The sequence below is a fragment of the Equus caballus genome, chromosome 18 (assembly GCF_041296265.1).
Source record: "Equus caballus isolate H_3958 breed thoroughbred chromosome 18, TB-T2T, whole genome shotgun sequence".
Taxonomy (NCBI): domain Eukaryota; kingdom Metazoa; phylum Chordata; class Mammalia; order Perissodactyla; family Equidae; genus Equus; species Equus caballus.
In genome coordinates, this window is record NC_091701.1 from 19,025,288 (window position 1) to 19,045,731 (window position 20,444).

The following is a 20,444-nucleotide window of genomic DNA, read 5'->3' on the forward strand; positions in this document are numbered from 1 at the left end:
CACGCATTTCCCCCTCTGTATTTATACAGCTTCTTGTCACCGGGCCAGATTTCCCCTCTCAGCTTACAGATCCTGAAACATAACATAAGATACTGAACCGGCAAGTTAAGAAAAAAGTAAGCTCACATTTTAGAGCTATTCGAGTGAAAACATGACTTGTGGTTTATTTCACTGTGTTTTACTATGACCCCTCTGCTAACTTTCCTCCTCCTTCACAGCAGAATGGAAGTGAGCAAAGGAAGTCGACTCACGCAGGAGCCGGAGTGAAACCCACGAACCCACAAACCCAGCCTACACCATGAACTCGTGTCTCCCTTCTCTGCCTTAAGAGCCAAGGGCGGGTGAAGTTGCTGGAGAGCAATGGCTCTCTTCCCTCTGTGGAAGTTGTCTTCTCAGAAGCTGGGCTTTTTCCTCGTGACTTTTGGCTTTATTTGGGGTATGATGCTCCTGCATTTTACCATCCAGCAGCGAACTCAGCCTGAAAGCAGCTCCATGCTGCGCGAGCAGATCCTGGACCTCAGCAAGAGGTACATCAAGGCGCTAGCTGAAGAAAACAGGAATGTGGTGGATGGACCGTACGCTGGTGTCATGACAGCTTACGGTAAGCACTGTGCTGCTGGGACCTCTCGTTTGAGTGTGGCTGTACCTCGAAAGGATACCACAGGCTCTCTTGGTCTTGTCACCACTGACTTCATGGCAGTGAATTGCACGCAGAGGGACACTTGTAGACCGTTAAAGGAATGCCTTTGGGAGATGCTGAGCTCTGGTACACACTGACACTTAGCCCTAGGAGCAATGGGCAGGACAGTTAGCATGCTATTGGTTGTATTTGCAGCTAGCTCCTCCTCCTCCAACACATTTCTGGATTGCGTGATCTCATCTGGGAGTATGATCAGGGAATGTAGAAAAATATTCTCATTATCTTTCCCTGACAAAACTTAATTAGGACTGGTAGGGGTGAGGTAAGGAGGGTGGGGAGGAATGTTCTGTGCATGCCAAGAAACTGTATGCCTCCCTCCGGCCAGCATGCAGGACAGGCAGGACGTTGGGGCTTATGTGCTGGCTAATAGCTTTCACCTTTGACTTCTTCAGGGTTTGCTGCTCTTGTTTCTTGCCCTTGTCTTGTAATTACCCTCACTTTGAAAGAAGTCTTTATGTACTTGTTACTTTTTTTTGTCAGGTGCCTGAAATCCTTTTTGAAATGAGGTTGAGGAAAAAAAACATACATATGGAATATTACTTATTTTCTTTTGGCAAAAGTTATGCTTAATATAGAAAAAATTGGAAGCGGTAGACAAGCAAAAAAAGGGAAGAAAAAAGAAAACCATATAAATCTACTACTCTAGGAAATAACCACAATTAACATTTAAGTGTATATCTTATATATACACACAAAAATGTATATACAGATACGTATATACATATATATACACACAAAATACTTACAAATATATATATACACACAAATACAAAACAAAAATTGCAAATGAAACCTGGATCATATTGTTTCGGAGAATTCACGTCCCAGTTCTCCTGTGGTCACTGAGTGTCGCAGTGGACTTGATCTGTAGAAGATGACCTGCACTTACCCTTCAGTGACAAGTCTAGTCATTGAGTGGAGACTTCAGTGGCCTCAAGGTTTGGGACCATGAGGTATAATATAAATGAGATATAAGAATGGGGTTGGGTGAGGTGGAGGAAGGTTGGTGTTCCGCTTTGCGACCCAATCGAGGAACGTTCCCTGATGTATGTGGAGTTCAAATAATAATTCTTGAAAATGTGCAGCAGCAGATTGAAGCTTGAGTTCAAACACAGGAAATCCTACTCAATTTTACATATATTTATATATATTTTCTGAAGGGATCCAGGAAACTTGGAAACTTTTTAATTTTATGTATTTTTTTGGTAAGGAGAAAATGGTTGCTTTTAACATACAATGTGGAAATTCTTTTTCAGTGCCTACTATTTGATCACACTGTCTGCTTTTAACCTATTCAAGCTTTGGCAGTGTCTGTAGACACTGGCTTTTTTAATATGTCTAAATAAAATGCCACCTTTTTTAATCTGATGGATTGAAAAATGAGACTCTACTTTGAGAGCTCATGTTGAAAAACAACTAAGTAGTTTTTCAGAGGGTGCATTTTTAAATTACTCATTGACTTTGATCTTCTGTAACATTTCCTGAATATTACAAGTAAACCACCAGAAAAAATAAATAAGCAAATGGTCACCATTGCTGTTACCAATGTGTAACAAGTAAAACAGTTGCTGTTTTCAAGTTTCTGGTTCAATGCATTCCATGTTACACATTTCGGGGGAAAGTCCTCCTTCAGTTTATCGAACCTTTTCCCTGGGAAGAAACAAGCTACGTGAATGGTAAATTTCCAGACTTTCAATTTCTCTAGTTTTGACTGTTAAATTTCTTTCTTTTGTACTGCTAAACATCTCAAGGGTAGGCTTTCTCCAAACTCTGAAGGACAATGATCTGGTCTTAGCTTTTCAGCCTTTTCAGCGTTATGTTTTTTAGAAAGCTACCAAAAACCCCAAAGTAGTCTGTTAGAATTTTAACCACCTTATATGCTTATAATCATAGGACTTTGGAGCGCAGAGAAACTACAGAAATGATTTGTCCCAACTTCCTCCTTTTATAGATGAACTCTGACAAAGTAATTCTTTTTCTTAAAAACAACAAAGAAACAACCACACAGGCCCCATCAGCAAGTCTAACTTACACTGCTATTTTTCTCTTTCATCTAATCGACTTAACATGTCAATCAAAGTGGTCTTTGGAGCCGAGTTTCTGGAATTTAATTGGACTGTGAATATATGCTTGAGGCATTGGGATCATCATGTGGTGAACTCCCACGAAGACAGGGCATCTCACTTGATACTGTTGATATTTTGGACTAGATAATTTGTTGTTGTGGGGGTCTGTTCTTGCATTTTAGGAGGTTTAGCAGTATCTCCAGTGTCTGTACCCACTGAGTACCAGCAGCACCCACCTCGTAGTGACAATCAAAAATGTCTCCAGACACGGGAGGCAAAATTGCCCCCCTCCCCACCATGGAAAACCACCAAGAGTAGAAACAGCAAACACTATCTAACAGCATCTTCTTATGGAAATTCTCAAGCAGATAACTAGGTTGTGTTATTTAAAATTTGATAACCTAGCCTTCTCCCTGCTTCTTAGTTCTGGGCAACAACAGTTGGAACTGAGCAAGATGGTATAGTCCAGAGGCAGTCCTGGAAAGCTGGAGAGCTATTCTGACGATGTACGCTTCCCCCGGAGTCTGTCAGTACCAGTTGTGGACATGTCAGCAGGCGGGCAGCTCTAGCAGTCACTGTCAGATACAGATGCAGAGACCGCAGGATATTCACTGGTTTAGCTGGGCTGACAGAGCGGGGATGAAGATGTGTGAGCCATTGGTTTGCAGTTTTGTTCTCTGCCACAGATGCAGTTTGTGTACAGAGCATTGCCTAGATGTCTGCTCTGAAGGAGTAAAGAGCTGATCCTACATGGCTGGGATCTATGTCTGATTTGAATGAATCCAGCTGACAGAAAAATTCCCGTCTCCCATCCCCATATTGGGATAATCAGAGGCTCTTGCTTTATGCTTTAATATGTGTCTTCGGTAGCTGTGGCAGATGTTGGAAGAATCCTGCTAGCTGATTTCAGGTTATTACTGATTTATTAGAATCCCTGACATGAGATCCTAGATCAGCAGGGTTCAGCAAATTATGACCTCTGGGTCAAATTCCAGCCTCTGCCTGTTTGTGTAAATAAAGCTTTATTGAAACACAGCCACTCCCATTTGTTTATAACAGCTGTAATAACAGAGAAACATGATAATACCAGTATTTATTTCCCATAACATCTAAAACATTACTGACTCCATCCTTCAGTATTCACCATAGTTCGTTCTAAAACACTCATTTGATCATGTTCCTTCTTGACTCAACAATTTCCCAGGACTCCCATGGGCTAAGGCGTGGTCAGCAAACTATGGCCTTGGGCCAGATCCTCTTGTTTTTGTCTGTGAAGTGTCTTAGAACCCAGTGTACCCCTTTGTCTGTGTGTTGTCTGTGGCTGCTTTTGGGCTACAATGGTAGAGCTGAGTTGTTGCCACAGAGACTGCACAGCCTAAAATGTTTACTGTCTGGTCTTTTGCCAAAAATATTTGTCAGTCCCTGATCTAGATAGTTCCTGGGTCAGTCTTTCTACTTACAGGCTGTTTTTTGATGTCCCAAGACTCTTTCACCTTTGCATTTGAATTCACTCAAGACATTATCTCCAAATGCATCTTCTGAGGGGCAGACTGAGAGTTTAGTGGTTAGGAGCATGGGCATTGGAGCCAGCCACCTTGGCTTTGCCACATCCTGGCTGTGTGGCCTGGGTCCTAGAGGCACAAACTACTTTTAGAGTGGCTGTCACTCCCTGTCTCACCAGGTGGATGTGAAGCTGAGCAAGGTGCTGCCTATCAGGTGCCCGACACATGGTTGCTGTCCTTTGTTCATTTGACTAGTCCTCAAACAACAGTAGAACTTTCAAACAGTACCTCCCTGGTTCCCTTCCTTGTTTTGGTGATTTGAAAAGAGACTTCTGAACTTCTTTTGGGATTTGGTAATTCAAAAGTGGTGCCTGGAAGATGTCCCGGGCAGCCTGTATGGAACAGTTGGAGCATTCATTCTCGGGGTGTGGAGCGCACTTCTGTGTGCTTCTCTGTCACTCTGGAGAGGAGCGTGTGGAGCAGAGCCCTCTGCAGTTCAGCCTCAACTGCATCTATCTCCCAGGCCCACGTGGCAGGGCCATGCCTGTCAGTGACTTCGCGGGAATTGCGTCATGAATGGTGTCACTCACCCCAGTCAGTGCCGTTCTTGTTTCTGAGGTGAATTGATCTCTGTCTCTCATGGCCTGACCCAAATTCTGATCCCTGGTGATCACCTCTTATCTAACATGACAGGCCTGGTCCACTTGCGTTCTCTAAGTAACAGGAATGGAACCTTGTGGTCCATCTGTACCTTATTAACCCTGACACGTCTCACCTGCTTGCTTCTCTGGGCACTAGCTCTGCCTGGACCAGTCATCAGCTCAGGCTGGAGCAGCTGTGGGTCCTCAGCTTCTCTGCCAACCTGTCTCCCAATATCCTGTTTGCATGCTTCCCTGTTCCCACTTGATCTCCAGGTCTGTATGCCTGCTCTGCCTTAGCCTTGGGTCTCCTGGTTCCCTGAACTTTTCGGGCCTAGACTGTCTTCTTGATTGGCTCTTGTCCTTCAAGCCTGGCACTTTGGAAAATGTCTGTGCCATTGGCTGGTGTATTCCACTGTTTTGTGTGTACAGGCTTTGTGCGTCCAGCAGGAAAAAGATGGACAAGGCCCCTGCTCTCATGGAGGCTAAAAAGGAGGGGAGAAGTAATAAACAGGAGAATGTCAGATAGCAATAAATTACAGGAAGAAAAGTGACGCATGAGATGATTTTAAAAAGTACTTGAGGAGCTACTTCTTTGGGTGAGAAGGTCAAAGAAAGCCTCTCTCCGGAGGTGTCTTTTAGCCCAAATGATACCAAGGAGCCAAGAGGAGAGGGGGGTTGGGAAGAGGAAGGTTGAGGCAGAGCATGCCAGGCAGAAGGCAGGGTGTGTGCTAGGCCCTAAGACCTACATGTATACTCCCAGGGCAGAACAGAGGCTGCTGCAGCTGGAGTAAAGTGAGCAAGGAGCAGCATGGAAGGTGTTGACATCTGAGAAGTGAGCAGAGGGCAGTGCGTAGGGTGGCCCTGTGGGGTGTTGGTGTTGGTGTGATGGGAGGGAGAGGGAGGTGATTGGCGACTCTTGTGAGTGAGCCTGGCCTGCCCTCCTGGTGCTGGCCTTGGCCCCACCCTGTTACCCACTGTCACCTCCATAGGGGAGAAGGGAGGTAAGGAAGAAGTTCTTCCTGTTTCCTTAAGGAGATGGGGCGTACATATAGGGAGAGAGGAGAACCAGGGTAGGGCTTTTGGTTGCTGGTCAGGGGGCAGTGGTGGCCGCCTTGGGTGGCCCTCGTTGGCCTGGGGATGCCCATTTCTAAGACATCAGTACCATTTCGGGTTCTGCTTAAAAGCCAGTGGGAGGCCCCCAGCGTGTCGCCGGCATGACTGCCTGAGTTGGCTCTGAAAAGGTGACAGCTGTCCTTGTTGCAGACCTAGGTAATGTTCTGAGGGTCAGGCAAGAGCTTTTACATGTGTTTCATTCCACCTCGCCTATGTAAAAGAAGCTAAAAAATTTAAGTTGGATTCCATCAGAGATACAAGCCGGTAAAGGTTTTTAAAAAAGATTTAATTTTTTCTTTTTCCCTCTGTTCTACAAATATGATCTAGGGACTGCTTTTTGGAGGGCTGTGGTGATGTGGAAAACCACATCACTGAAGCAGAAATTCCCTGCCTTTGAGGGGAGTGTGCTGGAGTGAAACTGGTAGGGGAGAGAAGAGCCGGGCTGTGTGGTGTGTCTGAGGAGGCCTTGGTTCGTCTACGGTGACGTGGCTGGTGTGATTAAAGAGAGGGCTTTCTGCTTTAAGAAGCTTGGAACCTACAAGCAGGCCTCTTTGGGGCTTGGGGCTTTTCCAGCGATGCTGTGGTCGAGGTCCAGCCCGCCGAGCGTCCCCATCCGAGCCAAGCCGGGTTCACAAGCTTTCTCAGCCCAGTGTGGAAGTCTGAGGAGAGGACCTGGGAGCGTTTAGACACAAGAATAGGAGAACATGGGTCTCTAGGAGGAACTGGAGGCTTGTTCTTCAACTCTGTTTTCTTTCACACCAGCCACACCGCTGCTTCTGGTCGTGGCTTGAGGAGGGAATGGGTGTGTGAAGGGACCTGGCTCTCAGGCTCAGAACGTCCTGGCCCCTGTTCCTCACCTTGCTTGGTGGCCCTGGCTCCTCCCTCCTCCCAGCTGTGTCGTGATGCTCTTTTTCTGTCAGAGCCTCTTGGGCAGGCCTCCTGCCACTGTGGCCACCCTGACTCGCTGTTCACCTTCTCATGTCTGCCCTGGCACCACAGCTGTCTTCTACGACCAACTGTTGGGTGATGCCCAGGCATTGCCCCATCTCTGGTCTCTGCGTTTGCTCTTCCCTCCACCAGCCTGCCTTCCCTTCAGAAAGCTCGCTCCCTCCTCGCCTTCCCTTCTCTCTTTCAGAAGTAGGGCCCAACCGTGCTTCATTCTCATGCTTCATAACACATAGACCACCGAACATTACATAGTTATTGTGTTTGTTATCATCTCTCTCCCCCACCTACAGTGTCTGCCCCCAAAGAGCTGGGCTTTTGTCTGTCTTGTCCTGTACCCCAGAGCTTAGCGTCTGCCTGACAACCGAGTAGGAGCTGTGGGTGAACAGCAGCAGTCCGCACGCCCCTGACTCTGCCTGTGTGGTATAGTTATAGCTGGGGCTAATTTGAAAATCACAGCAATGTTTTGAGTGAGACAGGAAGCGAGAAGAGATTCCCTGTGGACTCTGTGTCCAGGAGCCTCCAAATAGCTATTATGCATGATTCTGACATGGGAACCGTTGTTTATTCTGGAAGGCAGTTAGAGAGTGTTTTTATATGTGGCTCGTGGAGGGGTTCTTTACTAGATGGATGACCTTGGGTGAGTCACTGATGGTTTTTGGGGTTTTTTTAGATAGCCCTTTTTTTGTTGTTGTTGAGAAAGATTCACCCTGAGCTAACATCTGTTGCCAATCTTCCTCTCTCTTTTCTTTTTTCCCCTCACCAAAGTCCCAGTACATAGTTATATATTCTAGTTGTAGGTCCTTCTAGTTCTTCTCTGTGAGCTGCCACCACAGCATGGCTACTGACAGATGAGTGGTGTGGTTCTGCACCTGGGAGCTGAACCTGGGCCACCAATGTGCAGCACACTGGACTTTAATGACTAGGCCATCAGGGCTGGCTCAAGTTACTGATATTTTAAAATCCTGCTTCCTCTTTTGTAAAATAGAAGATATAATCTCACTTCCCTCATAGTTTTTGTGTAAGGATTACATGTGACAAAGCTTATTAAAGCACTTAGGTTAGTGAAGTGCATTCATTACTGTGAGTCATTGCTAACCCTGCATGTCACTGCCTCTGTTACCACCCAACCAGCACTGTCCATGTGGACCTGATGTTGTTTATTTGTTTGCATGCAGGGCTTAGGAACCTCCTTATGTAGCCGTCCTTAGCATTTACGGGGGAAGAGGCCCGACCAGACATGAGAGGAAATAAGCTCTGCTCAGAGGAAGCAGTCTTGTCACCTGCTCCTAAACAAGGATGGGCAAGGCTTGTCCACCAGAATCACCTGGGACTGCTTTGACAACACCGACTCTGGGCCCCACGCCAGTCAGGGTTGAGAACTGCTACTCTGACTCTAAAGAGAGGCTGTTTGGCTCTTCCCTGGGTCCCTTCCTAAGGTGTGTTAGCTCCACAGAGTGACTTTGGCATTTTCGAAACAGGAAATGTGATTGTCATTGCCCTGTTCTCTTGTTCAACAGAGAAGGCTTTCCCTTGTGGGCTGTGAGATAAACTGGGTGTGGCCGACCTCCCTTGGTCTCTATAGAAGGCACTGTTGGGGGCTCTAGTTGAGCTATGGGTGGTAAGCTAGAAGGAGAAGTGTGCTCTGGCTGCCCTTTCCTGACAGGGAGGTTTTGGGCCCTGGAGTCAGGTGGGGAACTTTGGGCAACAGTGGGCTTGACCTCTCAGAGTCCGAGTCCTTTTCTCTTCTATACAAAGGGCTCACATTCTTGACTCCTATTGCATACAGCTGGCTAGGTTGGGACAGTTAAGAGAACAGCTCAAGGACTCCATTCTGTGTATTTATGGATTCCATGAAGCACTGATATCATCAATGGGCCTAGATATGATCTTTTTTTCAGATTCTGCTGCCTGGAAAGTTCCTTGAAATACTAGTGACACCCCGTGCAGCACCTCAGAAATAACATTCATTTCTAGGTACAAGTTCGAGTCAAAACTTCGATCCATACACCTAACCCAGGGGAGGGCGTCTGTCAGTGGTCCTGGGCATCTGAGCTGCTCTTTGATGTTGTGATGACCCTTCAACACTCTTTTGTGTCCTGATTTGGCTGCATGTGACAACTGTGGGGTGAAGGGCACATTTGTGAGTTTAAGTGCAGGTGAGTTATCCACTGTGTGGCTTTAAAAATTCAGATGGAGTAAGGCAGTGAAGGTCAGTGTCTGAGATGTTTCTGGGCGAGGTCTTCTTGTGTGGCATCAGGGTTCTTGTGGCCAGCATCTGTGAAGTCTGACGGTAGAATACGCTGTACTGTGTGTGTTTTAAAATAGCATTTAATGCCTTTGTGATTGTGAGAGTAATGTGAATGTTTACGTAACACTGAGAGCATGTGGCATATGAGGCTATCAGAATCCTTGGACTCTCTGGGCACTTTACCTACGTAGGCATGTTTTCTCTGCCAATAGGAAAGAAAAGAAGTTCATTTTCAACTTAAGTAGCTATTTGAGTCACTATTTCAGGGAGGGTTCAACACAAGATAAAAGATAGTGTCAAGAAAACACATAAGGACAAAGATGATGCTAAGCCCATCCTTGTAGCCTTACAAATAAAAAGCATAAAAAATAAAATACTCTTTATCCCCAAACCCAGATAAGAAGAATAAAAGAAGAAAACAAAATACTCCTTACCCCCAAACTCTGGTAAAGTTTGGGTTCTCACCAGTCCGTTTTTTAAATGCAGAGAGAAATGTGTGTGTGTATATGCTCATTTTAAAAAACTGGAATAATTTGCATACAGCTTTTTAAACTCATCTTTGTTATGTTTTCTCATGCCGTTAGATGTTTTTAATGGCTTTACTTTTTCATCCATCCATTCAATAAATATTTATTGAGCACTTGACATTAATAACTATTGGTGATAAGCCGAGAAGACGAGACAGATCTGCTCTCTTCCCTCCTGGAGTTTCCAATCTAGAGATTTCTTCCATCTGAAGAATGGATGGACAGAATGTAATTTAATCTTTTTGTTGGGTATTTGGGTAGTGCCCAGTTCTTATCTGTAATAAATAACACTGTTCTCTTGTGTAACTAACACTGCTTTGAATGTCCTTGTGCATAATGAATGGAGTGTATTTTGGTCATGACTATAACTGTATTATCTTTCTGTGGAAAGGTCACTTTAAAATTAATTTAAAAGTGTATAGCTGATGAAACTTGACATTCCTGGCAGGCAGTCAATGGGAATGAGAGGTTGGGGTTAATTCTTTTTTTCATTATCACCTTCCTTTCTCATTAACAGCCTGTCTTTGCTGGTTTCTCTGGAGCGGTGGGTGAAGCGGCTCTGTGGTTCTGTTGTTCACGCTCTGCCTCTGGGGCAGCCGTGGTAGAGAGCAAGCACAGATGTAAATTATTTTTGGCAGTTCAGGTGTGACTTCTTGCTCATTGCATAGTTGGTTCTGTGCCAGCGAATTGAGGCAGCCACACCTTAAATGTAGTTCTCAGTGGGAGCTGTGCCTGGAATCCTTGACCTGTGGGTTCTGCAGATTCTGGTTGAGTGCTTTAAGAATGGGGCCTGGTAACCCTGACTCCACAGGTGAGCCTGTTGGACGGCAGGCTGAAGAACCACTGCTTTGAAAGCATCCCCAGTGACTTGGGTGGGGACAGCCTAGCCCCCAAGCACAGCCTTTCTTGATAATTCCTCAAATATTGGTTGACGTGATGATCTGGGCAATCGGGGTTTACCGGCCAGTGTCACAGCTTTAGCTGATAGACCTATAAACTGATAGACCTTTTTTCACCAGCAGGACCTCCTTTGTCCTGACATCCCCCCTCCTTGGACTACAGCTGTGGAGGAAAGGATAGCTGGCAGTGAAATCTCTTTGACTGTCCTGCTCAAGGATGTGGCAGCATCTTCCAGCCCCTTTCTTCCCCCTCATGTCCTGGCTTTCTGGAAATGAAAACTTATAGAAGCTGTCAGAGCACCTGTTCTGAGATTTCGTCGATTTTACTCTTTATCAAAGAACTTCTAGCCTGATAAAAACCAAAACTTACTGTCTCCAGAGGGACATTTTAAATGTTTTGAGCTACTTTGATCTATCTTTATCATGTACAGTAAGTTTTAGCAACACAGAATTGCTGTAGTAATGTTGGGATTAAGTTTTGATTGCTAAGGCTTTGAAGCATAAACAAAATTTTAAAAGCCTGTTAGTAATTGAAGTTGTAATCCTGCTGAGGACACATGTTACTGCTGTAATAACTGTAAAACATAATGATAAATATAAAAATATTATACTAGAATTTGGAGGAATATTTTCACCCTCATTTCTTTATTAAAGTCTATAGAAATTATTCTTGAGTGTATAGTCTTACTGGGCAAATGGGTTATCATTAAGACTGAAACACAAACAAAAATACTCTGATATTAGTTTAAAATGGCAATAAAATTCTTAACAGTTTTTGCAGGTTTAACTGTAAAATACAAAGGTGAGATATAATTTCATTGCCTAGAAAGGTATAATTTATGTAGCCTTATTTGTGCAAAGACTGTGTTTCATTAATTTGTTGGTTCGTTCATTTATTCACTTATTCACAGAGCTGAGCTTGGCCTCGTCTTTGTATCTTTGTGTTTTGTTTACAATGTCTTTCATCTTGCGTTAGACTGCTCTGAAATAATGAGTCACATAACTGCTTGAGTTGCAGATGACCTTTTTTTTCTTTCATGTTGGGAGAGAAAACACTTTCCCTACCCAGGGAAAGTACCTGGAGAGTCCAAGGATTTTGAGAGCCTTATATTGCGTTTTTCATTTGAAGGCCCATGGTAGGGAAGGGCAGATTCTTCCCCTTTTTTTAGTGTTGGAGTTGTCACAGAGCAGTGGCATCAGCGAGTCTTGAGGGTGGTTGGGATATGATTTCAGAAGAACGCATGGCAGGGCCCAGAGTTAGTTCCTGATAAGTGTGCTCAGAAGCAGCAGGTCAGAGATGCTTGCTGGCCCGCGGGTCCACAGTGGTTCTTAGGAGGCAGCGTAGCATGGGAGGTTAGAGCCGTCAGCTCTGGAACCAGGCTGTTTGGGTTAGAACTCTGGGTCTGCAATCATCTGGGCAAATTACTTGACTTCTCTGTGCTGTGCTTACTCATCTGTAAGATGGAGATGTGAACAATGGCACGTTCGTCATATTTGTCTTGGCCGGATCAAATGGGTTAATCCATGTAAAGTGCCTAGGACAGCAGCTGACACATACAGCTCAATAAGTGGTGGTGGTGGGAGTAGCAGCTGCAGTAATAACAGTAACAGTAGCAGCAGCAGCAGGAGGAGGAGTAGCAGTAGTAGTGGTAGCAATAGCAGTAGCAGCAGGAGTAGTAGCAGTAATAGTGGTAGCAGCAGTGGTCGTAGTAATAGTAGCAGCAGTGGTCGTAGTAATAGTAGCAGCGGTAGCAGTAGGAGGAGTAGTATGGGGGTGGTAGCTGTGAGGGTGAACATCAACATCCTCATCAACATCATGAATTCCCTTATTCATATCAAGTCACAGAGTTACAAAAAGGTCAGTCTCTGGTGGGTGGGGCCAGAAGGAGATAGGTTGTACTTATCGGTGGACTGTATTTTAAGAATTGAGGAAAAGCATCTTCTTAACGCTGATGTGACAACTTGGCATCCTACCTAAGGTGTGCCCCATGTGCCCCACCAGTGACTGTCACCGATGACTGTGGGTTAGGAGCTCTGTCCAGTAGTCTTGTTGCCTTTTAACAGTGTTGCAAAAGGTTACCAGCCCTTGAGCGAACCTTAGCATGGGCTAGGCTTCTGTCAGCTCCCGTGGGGAGGAAGGCTGACTTTCCCTCATTGTACCTATCATTGAATTGGTAGCAGTGCCTCTCGTGCCTCGGTGAGTGGAAGTCACACATAATCTAAGTTTAGTGAGTGGTGTCTCACATTTCCCTTTTCTATGCTGTAACCCCTCTGTCAGAATTCTCTCGTGATATCTCCACCGAAGGGAAATGGGGAAGACAAGGGTTGGGAGAATGTGCCTAATTCAGTGGTTCTCAAATGGAGGCAGTTGTGCCCCCCAAAGGACATTGGCAATGTCTGAAGACATTTTTGGTTGTCACAATGGGGGATTGTGGCTGTCATTTAGTGGCTAGAGGTCAGAGATGCTGCCAAACACCCTACAATGCACAGGATAGCCCCTCACAACAAAGAATTGCTTGGTCCAAAGTGTCGATAGTTCCAAAGTTGAGAAACCCTGAGTTAACCAAACTAGAGGGCCAGAGCTTCTGTGTCTGGCTAACTGTAATTGCTGGTAATAGTTAAATGTCATTTTTACACAGGGATTCTTTCCCTGGTAATCCAGGCTCCAGGCAAAGAGGCTGAGATGGGGGAGACTGACATCCTTTATCTGAGGAGCGGTTTCTTTATACTGAATATAGCCACCTCTCAGTGGCACCATTGCCCCCATCTGCGTGGCCAGCCTCTGGCAGTCTTCAGAACCCTGGAGAACTCGTTGATGCTTTAGATTCAGCGTAAGAGCAGAGCTGGTGGCTGACTCCTGCTGTCCATGCCAGCTAATGATGTGCCAGGGATAGACTATGAGTCACGCTGACCGTGGGACTGCAGCCACCAGAGGAGAGCAATCTCATGACCCTTTGGATAAAGCGATAAAGCTTTGCATCACCCAGAGAGAGAGTTCTTCAGGAAAGAGGAGAGCATTTTTCAGAGGAAGGTTTTTCAAATTTATGTGTGTAACGGGAACTTACGTAGTGCTTATTATGTGCCAGGCAGTGTTCAAAACATTTTATAAGTATTACCTCATTAAGTCCTCATAACAACCCCAAAAGTAGGCTTATTCATACTACTCTTTTACAGAGAAAGAAGCAGGAATGGAGAGCAAGGACTCAACCCTAGGAAGTGTGGCTTCAAAGTCTGGGCCCTCAAAGACAGAGAATTTCACACTTGGTTTCTTTTTTCTACGCTGGCTCTTGACTTCTGGCCAGTCCCAGTGAGGCATCAGGGAATTAGGCAGACCTGAGTCGAGTCCCTGTTCTGATTTATGATCTCTGTAACCACGAGCATGTTACTTCATGTCTGCGAACCTCAGTTTTCTCTTCTGTAAAATGAAGTCATACCTACCTCATGGCGAATGTGAAGATAACATGGGATTTCTTATACATGTGTGTGGCATGTAAAAGGCACTGAGGAAACATTGGTTCACTTCCAGCTTCTTTCTTATAATCCTGTTTTGAGCCCTGTTGCACTAATGTCATGGCCACCTTGTCTTACAACCTGTAGGTAAGATATACACTGAAGAGCGAAAAATAGGCCTTGTCAGGTATTCTAATGTTAGAATGAATGAGGGAACAGACTGCCCCAGATCTTAACATTGTGGAGAAGCCTGATGTTTTGTGTGGAGGGAGTGTGGGGAGAATGAGATTACTCCAAGCACATAAAACTAGGTTTTCAAGATACACACGTGGATTTTGTTTCTGTTTATAGTTTTTTCGTCAGCTCCAGTGATGCTGTCCGTAAACCACTGAGAATAGAGACTTCCATGTTAATTATATATCTGTGTTTCTGTTCTGATGAGTTTCTGTCTTGACTTGGCAAAGTAGGACAGCCTGACTGCCTCTTGGTTAAATTTGGTTGGCTGTGCTCTGGGAGTTGGTGAATTAACCAGATGTGTGTTTCCTTCCTGGCCAGATCAGAGCACCTGCTCGGAGCAAGCTTGTTCTTTTCCCAGCAGAGTGAAGATGGCAACTTCCCGTGGGTCGCAGTTCCGGACTTTAGTCCATCCTGTTACCCACACTGTGTGCTTCTCCCTTGGCCCACTCCCAATTCATAATGAGTCTGGATTCTATTCACGTGGATGGCTTTCTTGTGGTCCATCTGCTTTTCCCACTTATACAAGTGTGTGTATCTTTCTTTGATTATGAGTCTCCAGAGGAGAGGGGCTAAATTCAAATTTTTTGTGTATGTGGAATACCTTGTATACAAACCTAGTAAATGCTGATGTCTGTGTGAGGATCATGTGTCTGTAATTTGTCCAGAGGGAAGTACACTGCTCTTTAACTCAATCAGGTGTATAAGAAAGGGAATCAACTCTTCAGTGTAAGCACCATGAGACAGTATCCCCAGCATCTAGAACAGTGTCTGGCACATAGTAGTTGTTTAATAAATATTTCTTGAACAAACGAATGACTCTGGTCTTTAAGTAGTTTTCTAAATCTGATTATAGTTTGGGTTATCCAGCCTGCCTAGAAATCAAGAAGTGCAGCTTTTATTAAGTATTACCATAGGTAACTAATTTTGCAAAAAAAATTAGGACATGCTACAGTACACAGCACTAAAAATAACAGTGGACTTGACCCAGAAGCTACTTCAGAACCTTGCTGCCCTTTGGGGTTGTCATTCTGTGTGTCAGTAATCATCATGCTCTAAGGAGGAGGAATTAATAGAATGCTTTAGTAGGATGCTAAGTAACGCGATATTTTCTCTATCACCCTAATAGCTGGAAATAATTTTGTCATTTATTGCCAAACTTGCATCGCAGAACAGACCGATTTGTTTTGTACTCTCTAGGCCACTTGAAGATGGCCCCTTTCATCTTGAAGACATGGTTTGTTAGGACAGATCATTGAGCAGTACTTTTTGACTGCAACTCTGTTTTAATATCAGAGAGAAAGAGTATGTGCCCTAAAGCAATATGCAGAGACTGAAGAGTTTTTAAATTATGTGCATTTTCTTTTACAGATCTGAAGAAAACGCTTGCTGTGTTGTTGGATAATATTTTACAGCGCATTGGCAAGTTGGAGTCGAAGGTGGACAATCTTGTAATCAATGGCACAGGAACAAACTCGACCAACTCCACCACAGCTGTTCCCAGCTTGGTAGCACTTGAGAAAATTAACGTGGCAGGTGAGAACAGCAATCTCCACGCCCTGACGTGGAGTCAGTTCGTGCTTTGAACTGGGAAAAGAATAAAGGAGCGCAGTGGTTCTTGGTGTAAGATAAATCCCGTAAACTTGGTATGGCCCCTATAAAGCTACGTTTAAATTGATTTTTGAATAACAGATGTTAAAATGCTTTTATAGTCTCATCATGATGTATAGTGTCTGGTGGTTTCTGTGACGTTTTTCACATAATGAGCTCCTGAGTTCACTTTGAATGAGAAGGTTCACAGTGTGGTTAAATGAAATGTCGAGCTTATCTGGGAAGCTCATGCCGGTTAGAGTTCCTTCCTTCTCCCCATTTTTATCAGACGATATCAAAAGTCTGTTACGTATAATAGATTCTCTCCTCCTTGTTCTTAAAGAAGAGCCACCTCTGTAGAAAATGCCTCCTGTGGGTATCTGGAGAAATAGGAATTCTAGAAATGGCTCTTAGGAAGTGAGTGGCCCCTGCCTGACCTTGGGCTGATTCTGTAGCCACTCATGGATGCCACCATGCAGTTCCCACTGGAATGCATGCCTGGCCCTTCTTGAACCTGGTGTCTTGGATAAGATGAGGGAAATGGATTAAAAACCAAACCTAAGTCATACATAGATGTATTGTGTACAGCTCACACTGAACCGCCATCGCACTGCCCTGGGGTTGGCAGTGCATCTTTGTGGTTGAGCCAGGGTTTGCTCTTGTTTAGGGTGACAAGTGTCGTTTCCTAGGGACTCAGGACAAAGCGAAGAGCTCGAGAATTAGGATTAGGTGCTGTGGCTGAATGGTTGTGAATGAGCCGTCCATGCTCCTGGTGGGTGGTATCCAGACTCTAGTTAATGGGTAAAGTAAGTAACTGGGTTACTTCTGAAATTTTTTAACTCCAGTACACTTTTGGCTTGTTTCTCTCTCCCTCTTTCTTAAAGGAATTCACAGACTTAAGTGGAAGAGATTCTTTTCCTTGTCTGCCTCCCAGTGTCAAATCATTTAATTGTTTCACATTATGCAAACTTGTCGGGTTACCTTTTGGTTGTGTTCTTTGCCCTTTAGCAAGTTTTAAATTACAAAATATATTTCTAATAATCCAAAGTATCCAACCAAACAAAGGTATTGAAAATAACTTTTAATTACAATGCAGAGGCAGTGTCATCTCGGCCATAAATCCTGTGTTCCCTGCAGTTTCCAACAGCTTCTGTAATTAGACAAGAAAACCTCCCACTGTGTTGAGCTGCTTATTAATAAATAGAAGCCAGGCCCCTCCAGTCTCCACTCCTCCACCCCCATCCCCAGTAGGAAAGGCTACTGAAAAGATCCTATCTGGTTTCATGACAGCTCTGCGTTTTCGTAGTTCAGGGGGTGGGGTGAGGTGTTCTGCCTCTGCCTTTGTTGCCTCCCACTGCCTCTGTCCTGCAGGGCCCATGAAAACATGTCTGCTGTCATTCTCTTCCCTAATGAGGAATCTTGCGGCCTCCAGCAGCTCTATTTGTGTACCAAGTTCACAGGGAGACTTCTCTGCCTGGGCTCCAAATCCCAGGGTACAGAATTCTGGGGAGACCTCCAGGAAAGAAATGGGAGGGAGCTGGTGGTTACTTCTTTTAAATAGGATCCCAGCCCCGTGTATTGAGCTAGTTCACTCAGTTAATAAATGTGTCTTGAGCACATTCTCTAAGCTATTGGCTCTGAGTTGGGCTCCTTTAGATGTACCACTGGTACTGTGTTTTTACTAATATTTAAAAAACCAAAGTATTTTTTTTTCTTTTGGGGAAATGGGAGAAAATGTACAGTTAATGCCTTTAATAAGCTCATTTTCCTTTGTATGTTTCGTGTGTGTGTGTGATACGCTCCATACTTTCGAGACTTTACTGGATAATTAGGAAAATAATACACATGCATAAAATAACAGGAACTATGGTCACTGTAAGTGGGCATGACTGTAGAAGTCTTCCTTCAAGGAGGTAAACTTTGAAGGTGAGTAGGATTGAGGCATAGGGGCATCATGGAGGAGATACTGGCTAAAAATGCATTGTGACCCAGAAAAAAACTTGAAGGAAGAAGAAACTGACATCTATCAATAGTCCAGTAATACCAGTTACTGTTGCCAACCCTTGGGGGGTATATGATTTTACCTAATCTTCTCAGCATCTGTGAGAAGTAAATGGTTTCACAGGTTTTACTGAGTTTAAGTTTTGAGGAGACAGGGACCTTTGGTACTAGAATTCCCTGAGCTCAGCTTAAGACCTCCCAGCGCCTTGTAGAGAAGAGATTATGAGTGTTTATTCCATCTTTCTTGCTTCCATTTGTAAATCATTGCACATGGATGAGTCTAGAAAAATGTGCTACCATTTTCTTAGAGGTTCCTGGAAGCTGACAGTTTCCTGGAATGTTGAATAACCTGTCTAATAAGGAAGTTCTCTATGTCTAAGGGTCTCTTCCTTTGGCTGACCTTGCTATAAAAAAAAGCTCGTCCACCTGTGTGTGTGTATGTGCATATGCATCTCTTCCTTTGGATACTGCATTGGCTACTGTGGATATGGATGTGAAATAAGGAATAAAAGCATCCTCCTTTATTTTCCTAGAGGCTGGAGAATCCTTTATACCTTGTCAGTTAACCAACAGTTATTATTTTAACTATTTGCTATGTCTGTAGATAAAGGTGCCGAGAAAAGAGGGGCGAGAACTTAATTTCATAGTCCTCATTCATGAAAATCCCTCATTGCTTTTGTTGCCTTCTCTCCAATCCACGGCCATGTTGGTGGTCCTCACATCCCTCTTGTCATAGCAGGAATGTGAGCTGTGAGAGAGTTCATTTTTCTAGGATTCCAATCCTAGTTGAGTAAAGTGTTTCTCTCTCCCTTTCTGCAGTAAGACATGTGGTAATTGCTCAGAAATGTTCTCCCTGGTGTGTCTTTACTAGTTACTCTGGTGTCTTATTGCTCACTGACGTTTCTGATTGCTTACTGTTGTGTCTTACTGCTGATATAGCTTCTGATTGACTATAAACTGCCTCTAAATTGGGTACCATGGCAGTTGAAGAAGGGTTCCCTAAATTTATTTTCTTTTTAGGGGTAGCTCTGTGTGTGAGTGTATCGCCATTCCTTTCTCTGTTTAGCTGTGTTCTATGTGGCTTTTATCCAAAATGCCTTTTCTTTCCGAATTTATCACTCTTGGCCTTTTTTATTATGTGAAAGTGAATGTACCCCTAAAGAAATCTAGGTGGAAATGAACTTTATTAAAGTCAAGAATCAGATGGAACTGCTTTTTTGGAGCTTTTTTTTGAGTTTATTTTGTTGAAGATGAAGGTGAATCAAATAAATGAAAAACTGGATTTTAAAAAATCCCCACCCTTCAACCAATCACATTAAATTAATTTCTCCAGATTTCCTCCCTGAGAGGACTTGAGTACGTGCGCCTTTGTCAAAATTATTTTCAGAGAGGGGGATTGCACAGCTCTGTATGGGGGGTAGGGAGCATGGGTGTGTGTTTGTACATGTGCATTGATTTATTTTTCTCAAGAATCAGTTATTTTCATTCAATATCAGCTGAATAACTGGCCAGTATTGAGGGTTAGCTAAAAGACAAGACATCATGATAGCATTCCCTTTGTGTTATGACCACTTACAATTGCAAGGTCAGTTGGGAAATACAACCACAAAATTGAAGGTGCGGGCACAACTCCAGTGGCTGTTTTCTGATCTTTAATCCAAATTGAACATTAGGCAGCCCTGCGTTTCCTAAATATCACTTGCAACATGCAACATATTCTAGTATTTGGGGTTAAGGTGCAGTGTATTTCAACTTGGATGCTGTTCTCAATAAAAGGAACCATAATTATTATTCTTACCATTTGAAAATTGAAAATGAAAAATGTCCCTGCTGAGTTCCAGGGCTTACATTTGGAAGTGCAATTTCCCCCACTTTGTGCTGCTAATGGACCTTGAAATTAAGTTGCACCTGTGCTGTTTCCTTGTTTGTGTACCCGCGTTATCAGTTGTGTTGGAGTAGCGCCTGAAGTGTCCTAGCCCCCTGCTCAGGCAGTGGCTCAGCAGGTGGCCTTCACAGGATCAGGTGTTGGCCAGTCAGTGGCATCTAAGATGCTGCCTAGAGACAGGAGAGAGATGAGATTGCAGAGTTCTTTCTTATTAATTTGAGCAAGACAGAAAGGTGTCCCTCCTACCTACCTGTCACTTTCTGTTTCATTTTTTGCAAAGGCACAATACGTATTTCGCTACTTGTCAGAAACAATTCTTTTGGTATCTTCACAGTAAAATGTATGTTATTGCTGGTGTACTTATCACTTTCTGTGGTCAAGGGTGTTTTGATTTTTATCATGAAGGAAGGAGAAAGGAGGGCAGGAAGAGGAGGAGGGAGAAAAATACAATTTCGGAGAAGTGATGCTGACCTTTGAGCCTGGGTATTTGTAACACTGAATCTCAACCGCAGGAAATTCGCCCCCCACAGGCAACACTTGGCAATATCTGGAGACATTTTTGGTTGTCACAACTAAGGAGGTGCTATTGACATCCAATAGATAGAGGCCAGGGATGCTGCTTAAACATCCTGCAGTGCAC

The 20,444-nt window shown here is 44.1% G+C and overlaps 1 protein-coding gene across 5 annotated transcripts in view; it reads left to right on the plus strand.

Moving 5' to 3' along the window:
* The window catches only part of MGAT5 (alpha-1,6-mannosylglycoprotein 6-beta-N-acetylglucosaminyltransferase), a 330,917-nt gene that overhangs the window by 118,572 nt on the left and 191,901 nt on the right, over positions 1-20,444 (plus strand). For 3 of the 5 annotated variants that reach the window (XM_070240751.1, XM_070240752.1, XM_070240753.1), the window contains 2 exons: positions 222-601; positions 15,700-15,864. In XM_070240751.1, coding sequence (XP_070096852.1) covers positions 361-601; positions 15,700-15,864 — 406 coding nt within the window. In that variant the 5' untranslated portion in view covers positions 222-360. Of the gene's footprint in view, positions 1-218; positions 602-15,699; positions 15,865-20,444 lie in introns of all 5 variants that reach the window. The other 2 variants (XM_014732437.3, XM_070240750.1) reach the window with 1 other exon arrangement.